The sequence below is a fragment of the Acanthochromis polyacanthus genome, chromosome 1, assembly GCF_021347895.1.
Source record: "Acanthochromis polyacanthus isolate Apoly-LR-REF ecotype Palm Island chromosome 1, KAUST_Apoly_ChrSc, whole genome shotgun sequence".
NCBI lineage: Eukaryota > Metazoa > Chordata > Actinopteri > Pomacentridae > Acanthochromis > Acanthochromis polyacanthus.
The window spans coordinates 42,196,969-42,204,119 of record NC_067113.1 but is presented as its reverse complement, the minus strand read 5'-3'; the positions used below and the strand labels follow the sequence as shown (position 1 = coordinate 42,204,119).

General features: G+C 38.7%; 1 protein-coding gene across 1 annotated transcript; it reads left to right on the top strand.

The window, feature by feature from the left end:
• Positions 1–2,788: 2,788 nt before the first annotated feature.
• rps16 (ribosomal protein S16) lies at positions 2,789–6,822 on the top strand. The gene is made up of 6 exons (XM_022218365.2): positions 2,789–2,876; positions 2,966–3,017; positions 3,660–3,761; positions 5,352–5,448; positions 5,558–5,605; positions 6,630–6,822. Exons 2-6 carry the CDS (start codon positions 2,970–2,972, stop codon positions 6,773–6,775), a joined length of 441 nt encoding a protein of 146 aa, XP_022074057.1. The 5' UTR covers positions 2,789–2,876; positions 2,966–2,969; the 3' UTR covers positions 6,776–6,822.
• Positions 6,823–7,151: the final 329 nt, after the last annotated feature.

The following is a 7,151-nucleotide window of genomic DNA, read 5'->3' as shown; positions in this document are numbered from 1 at the left end:
TTAGACCACAAAACCCTGTTTTCCATTTGTTTGGGCAGTTTTTGTTCAGTTTCACCCGTTAACAACTGAAGTTCATTTAGTTTCGTCTGAGAAAAGGGGGGGGGGGGGGGTGAAATTTAACAACTGTGTTCCAGCGACACCAGAGGGTGCTGTTGTGTGAGGAGGAGACCTGCTTCAACTCAAAGTGCATTAACAAACCATTATCAGCACCGTTTATAAGCTGGGCACAGCTCATCCCTATTTTTAGAAACATCTATCAGAAGAAACTAACATTACTGGTTTTTCTGATACTGTGCTCTGACACTTCCCCTTTAACTGGCAGCAGAACAGTGCTGCTGCTTCTTCTGGTTTTTGTTGTTTAGACAGCCACTTTCCTTCTCTGAACGTACACTCAATCTTTCCGAAAAACGCAGAGAAAATATGTTCTGTATAATCACATCTTTCTAGGTTTTAACCATTTTACAACATTTAAAAGAAAATAATAGCCTCAATGTTTACAGCTGGTAGCATCATAGTACAAGATAATCTCTTTTATGTGCCACTTTTCTATTCTGGGCGACATTATGTATTGAGGTTTTGTTTTGTCAATGTCACTTTTATTGCTGTCATAATAAAAGGGTGTTGAATGAAGTTACAACTGCAAGAGCAAAACACTCTTAAAAACACTGATGTGCAAAATTATGATGGATTACATTTAATACCTGAGTTTGACTTAAAAACTTTAAGATGAGGGGCAGATTTTGACTTGTTACAGAAAGAAAACACAGCTGTAGCATACAAAAAACCAATCAGCTGTAGCTTAAGTTTACATTTTGCCTGACAGCCAATCACCACTAAGTACTAGAAATGCAATGATTAATGGATTAGTTGCTAACTGTTACATTCATTGACAGCTATTTTGACAATTTAGCCATCAGTTCAAGCACTTTTTAAAGAGAAAATGTCCAAATTCTCTAATTCCAGCCACTTAAATTTGAATATTTTCTCATTTCTTTCCCTCTCTGACAGTAACTAGAACATATTTGGCTTGAGAACATAACGACACATTTGAGTATGTGATCTTGGGCTTTGGGAAACACCGATCAACATTTTTCACCATTTTCTGACAGCTTATAGACCAAATAACTACTTGAGAAAATTTGTGACAGATTAACGAACAATGAAGTTAGTTGCAGCCTTAGTAAAGATTACATTTGCAACAGCAGCAAGGTTCATCCTGAATACACACAAAAGTGGGCATGATCAGTCTGCGTACATTAACGCAAAAAGGCTAAGTTACCTAGCCTAGCCGCGCTAGACAACCCACGGCAATGAATTTAATTCTCTGCCAGGGTGGGTCTAGTTACCCTCTATAAGCCTCGAGGCTGGATGCTCCTAAAACTGGCCGACGAATCACCATGAAGTGTAGAGTCAGAAGGCGGGCGTAACTAAGTGACGACAGAGGCGCGACGATTCTGACAGAAACAACCGGAAACAACTAGCCTAGCCATGCTAGACAACCCACGGCAACGAATTTAATTCTCTGTCAGGGTCTACAACAGTCTCTGAGCTCCATTAGTGCCGACTCTGAATAATCTTTCTGTTAACATGTCTGTAATATGCTTGAGCTTCACCCATTGACTGTATAAATAAGGCTTCACCGAACTACCGCATCCTCTGATTTCTGGCACTCTAGGAACTACGTCAGCTTATTCGTTGCGCTGATTGGTTGTATACCTCCCCAATTGCTGCAGAGTGATTTGAAAGACAACCTTTTAGCCCACCTCCCTCCCTGTCGAGAGTTCCTAGACTCTTGCATCTTCAGACCTGGGTCTAGCGCGGCTAGGCTACAAGTTACCATGTTTGACAGAAGTCTTTGCATTTTACTTTCATTTCTGACCATTTGATCAAATGGTAAATGATGATATTTAGATGTGCATTTGCAGCCAGTAGAGGGCAGAGCTGAACCTTAGGATTCCATCATGTCAGAGAAATATTATTATTTTAACCCTGGTGTCTTTAAAAGGAATATTTTTTCTTTTCTTTATTCTTTCCACTTTTAACTTGGTTGGAAGAGATAGTTTATTTTCCTCATAAAATTTACTATTTTGTCAAAAAAATATCTGTCATTATTTCAACTTCATACGAAGAACACAATCAAAACAATTCATGAATAAACTCATTTTATTGCTGTTTAGCTACTTAGAAGGTGGTTGTTATTAAATTCGGACAGTTATTTAGTCGACATTTTAATGATATCCAGTCATTTTTTTTATTAAGTGATTGTTTCCATAAGAAATAATTATGGAATTTGTAAAGGCATGATCATAATGAAGATAAAACACACACACACATATATATATATTTACTTTTAATAAAAATGTATGCAAGATATATCCCATGGAATTCAAAAGTCCTTCAATCATATATCGATCCACTGTGTCTTGATTCCTTAGTCCCTGATGAAGACATGGACTGAAAACATACTTACATACTGATTAATCTTTCAAAAAAGTGTTTGTCAAGATTTCTCAAAAAAATTTAAGAAAATCTAAAAGAAATCCCAACTTTTTGCTGTTAGTTATTTTTAATATTATATTTTACCCCGTTTTTCTTTCTATAGTTTCTTTTTTCTTTAATTATTCTCTGTCCATATTCCTAGGGTGACACCAACAGCAGAAACCAAATTCCTTGTATGTTGTGTGCGTATTTGGCCATTAAAGCTGATTCTGATTCATGAAAATGCTTCACTTCTTTCAGAATATAAAATGGAGGTAGAGCAAGAGCAACTGTCGCAATCTCTGCCCCAAAGCAGCTTGAATTGTCGTACCGGAGCCCCTGATGCTCGGACTGAGAAACCCCATCGGTCTCTTCGTACGGCACCCAGTCTGAAGACGGTATGGTCTTCATTCTTATCCTCCAAAATACTGAAAAATAAGCTTAATAACGGCTTTGTAACGCGAGTTTTGTCTTTTGTGTGTTTCAGAAACATGCCAGCTAAAGGTCCTTTGCAGTCTGTCCAGGTGTTTGGACGTAAAGTGAGTAAATATGTACAATTTATTCCACATGTGGTAACGCGGCTAACTTGTCTTGCTAGCGGACAGTGGCTAAACTGGCTAACGTGAAGCGGCGAGCCGTCATTTTACAACGAAACACCCCAGTAATTATACAGTTCGGTACGCGGTCATAACGCCCAGAGGTGCTGAAATTTTACACGAAGCTGAATTTTAGTCACACCGGTTTGCTGTGTTCGTGTGAGGCTGTTTCTGTGTTAGCCACCGGTCGGCGTTACTGTGTGTTAGCTTACCCAGCTAGCCCGGTTGCTAACAGGCGTTTACAGGATGACAACCACATTTTTAACACATATGTCAAATAGTTTACTGTCAAGATTTTTAACTTCATTGTTAAGATGGCTTGCTTAAATATGTGTCACTGAGCAAATAATGACGAGTTATCAGCATCGCTGTTGTGAATTAATGAGATGCCAAAGGTTTCATTGATAAAGATAGCTGAATTTGAATGAGAATCAGATTTTTTGCTAAATAGGTATTCTCATTTGAAAGATGCAACACTGTACACAAAAGCAATTATAGCACATTGAAGCCATCATAAATTGATAATTGACTGTATAAATGTTATCTCTTACTGGTTCACTAAGGGTGTCTGATGCTCTGTTATAGAAAACCGCCACAGCAGTCGCCCACTGCAAGAGGGGAAATGGTCTGATCAAGGTGAACGGCAGACCCCTGGAGATGGTGGAGCCCGCCACCCTCCAGTACAAGGTGAGGAAGAAGGATGAATATGGAAGGAGAGAGATTAGCGGATGCCTTTAACATCTGCAATTGAGGCAGTGCCACGAAGTGAAGTGGAAAGTAGAGATGTCTGATATTGTCCAACTCTCAATTTATGATTCCGATACCAAACGATAACGATATATGTGGGCTGTTTGCTAATTTTAGGTAGCATCACATATCTCATGTCATGGAATTAACACATCATGCTTAATTTTATTGTGGCACCCCATTGGGAACATTCTCAAATGCAACAAGGCTTTCCAAATGTAAACATTGTAGAAAATAAGAAACTACTTTAACTTAAGTTATGGAAAGAAGGCGTTTTTGGTCTCATACAACAGTTTACACTCTCCCTCCCTCCCTCTGAGTCTGTTACATTGTGGCAACTGTACGGTTTTGAAAACTGCACATTTCTTTGAGCTACAAACTCTGCTTTAGGCTTGAGGTGAAGTGCAAAAAGAAACATTTTAAAGTACACAAATATAAGCAGGCTGTGTCCTTAGCCCATTGTTTGGGTTGATACAATCATTAAAATTAAGAAGTGGTAAAAATAAATGCCGGCAAAATCCAGGCATTATAAATCGATTTTTATGATGGGCAAAAAAAAATGATAATGTTGACCAATCTTACGTTTTTATGCCAATATCTGGCCAACAGTGTTGATATTTCTGCACCTGGCAGTTAATGTTTAGACTGCATTATGTGAATAAAAGTTTAGTTTTTTTTATTTTACATTTTCTTCATTATATCAAGGCACAAGGCTAGCTAGAGACAGTTCCCATGGTGTTTGCAAGGTTTTTGGGTGTGGATTTTTACTGTTTTTGCACAGCAAACCCTTGTCTATATTTTTTCAAGAGTATTATTGCATTAAAGTAATTTGAACCTCTGAAATCCAAAACATACCAGCGGGTTTAAAAGGCTAGTTTTTAAAAAAAAACATTTTTTACAAACTGCTACAATTGCCGCACAGCGGGCAAGAAACTTGAGTAATGACGAGAATCATAAGATTTCCAACTTTCAGGAGATCCTTGAGTGAATGATCTGTAACTTCAAAAACAATCTAGTAGAAATTCTGTCAGAAGGATTTTCAAAAGCATCTTTTGGGCTGAACTGCAGGTAGTGTTTATGCAGAGACGATAGGAGACTAACAAATTTAAAAAATGTATCTAAAATGTAAATATAGAGTATGTAGAGCCATCATATTTTACCACTGCTGCTAACACAAGTTGGAGCATGAACAAATGTTAACATTATTTATGGCATTCTAACTTTTTCTGTACCACTCAAAAAATATTTCTTTCAACTTCTCACGGTTGTTCTGTTTTCATGGAGGTGCAGGGCTTCATATTGCTGTGAAAAATGAGCCCACAGTGACTGAACATGCAGCAGAAGCAAAAAAAAGAAGCACAAAAGCTGTTTGGATTCTGAAAGTTAAAACTTGGCAATATTCTGTTCAGTATTAGTTTTTTTTTTTAATCAACCATGAAGTACAAGTTTTTTTTTTTCTCTGTGTTTAGTTAAATAGAACTTGAATTTTCACTTAAGAAGAATGAATAATGTTATAATGTGTTTTTCTAGCTTTTGGAGCCGGTGCTGTTGCTGGGAAAGGAGCGCTTTGCTGGAGTTGACATCAGAGTCAGAGTGAAGGGTGGTGGACACGTCGCACAGATCTACGGTGAGCATAAACATTATTTACCTGGGATTTGGGTATTGTGATGTTTGATGATTGCATTGCTTTACCAAGGTGCTCCGATGTAATCCTCTTAATTATTTTTGTCTTTCAGCTATCCGTCAGGCCATCTCCAAAGCTCTGGTTGCATACTACCAGAAGTGTAAGTATTCAGATGTTGTGCTGTTGAAGGGGATCGGTTACAGTAGCTTAGGATAGGTGGAAAGTATTTTAGATATCCTTGTTGGATTTCATAGCAATAAGTGTGAATAGTGGATAGAACTGGACATAAATTATTGTTCCTGAGAAATCTTGTTGGCTGAAAGTCCACCTGCATGTGCTGAACCGACATTCTTGGCTGAACGCTGCATTAAGGATTGCAGCTGTGTGCTGAGCTCCACCATCGAATTTGCTGTGCAAGGAAAGGTGGTACTGTGTCACCAAAATGTTTTGTACACGGATTACTCTGCATTCAGGAAGAGGTCGTCTAATGTCAGGGTTTTCCTACTAAAAGGTTTAAACCAGTCTCAGTAAGCATCATTGAAATGCTAAAACATAGTATATATCATTTAGATGAATTAAAAAAGATGTTATATTTCTGAAAGTGGGTTTTACAGCGTTAAATGGGGTTTTGATTACTTAATAATAGACGTGTGCTTATCAAATAGTAATTACCTGTAAAATGCTTTGATTTCAGTTTAATAAGGTAGAACAGACTCATGGCCTTCACGGTACACAGACCAAATGTGCTTATTTTGTAGTTGATCAGAAAAAATGTTAAAAGTATGGAGAGGTAATATTGAGTGCATAAATTCTGTCTAATTTTTGAAGTGCACACATTGACATGGTATTTTGTCACATTTAAGACCAATTTGATTGTTATAACAGCTCCTTAATATTGAATACCTTGTAGTTCATCCAGAAGCTGAGACTAATTAGGAAGATTGAAGATAATTCCCTGCAACTTTGAAAGGTTCGTGGTAGATTTTTAGCAAAGATTGCGATGAGAACGAAACCAAGCTCTTATGAGAAAGTCTGAATACACGTAGTAGAGGGCTCGCGGCTTTGTATGTTGTGTGTTTTGTGTAGGTGTATACGCAATGCAGAGGCACAACAAAGCCATTGAATTGTGAAGGACACGCAGCAAGAGAGCTGAATTAACCCGAAGCGTTGTCGTCTTCCTGCAGATGTGGACGAGGCCTCCAAGAAGGAGATCAAAGACATCCTGATCCAGTACGACAGGACCCTGCTGGTCGCTGATCCACGTCGCTGCGAGTCCAAGAAGTTCGGTGGACCTGGAGCCCGCGCCCGCTACCAGAAGTCCTACCGTTAATCGCCATGTACATTTTCATAATAAATCGGGTGAAACAAAGAACTAAACTCTCGGGTTTTTTATTTATTAACCTGCCGTATTCCACGAGGAAATCAGACACGATTCCTCTCGGCCTCGACTGCTCAGACACACAGTTCATAGTAAACTACTTGTTTAGGTTGCTAGGCACCCATCAGCCAGTTTGGATTCTCAGCAGCTCAAGTATGTTTAATGAGTGGAAAACGATGCGTTAAGTAAGCAGACTGTCAGCGACACGGAGAAAGAACATGAGCAGCAACATCCTCTGCTGCTGAAATGAGTCCAAGGTAGCTGTAATGTAGCTGAGCTTGACCCTGACCTCTGCATGACGACACACTGGAGGGTTTTGAATGAACAA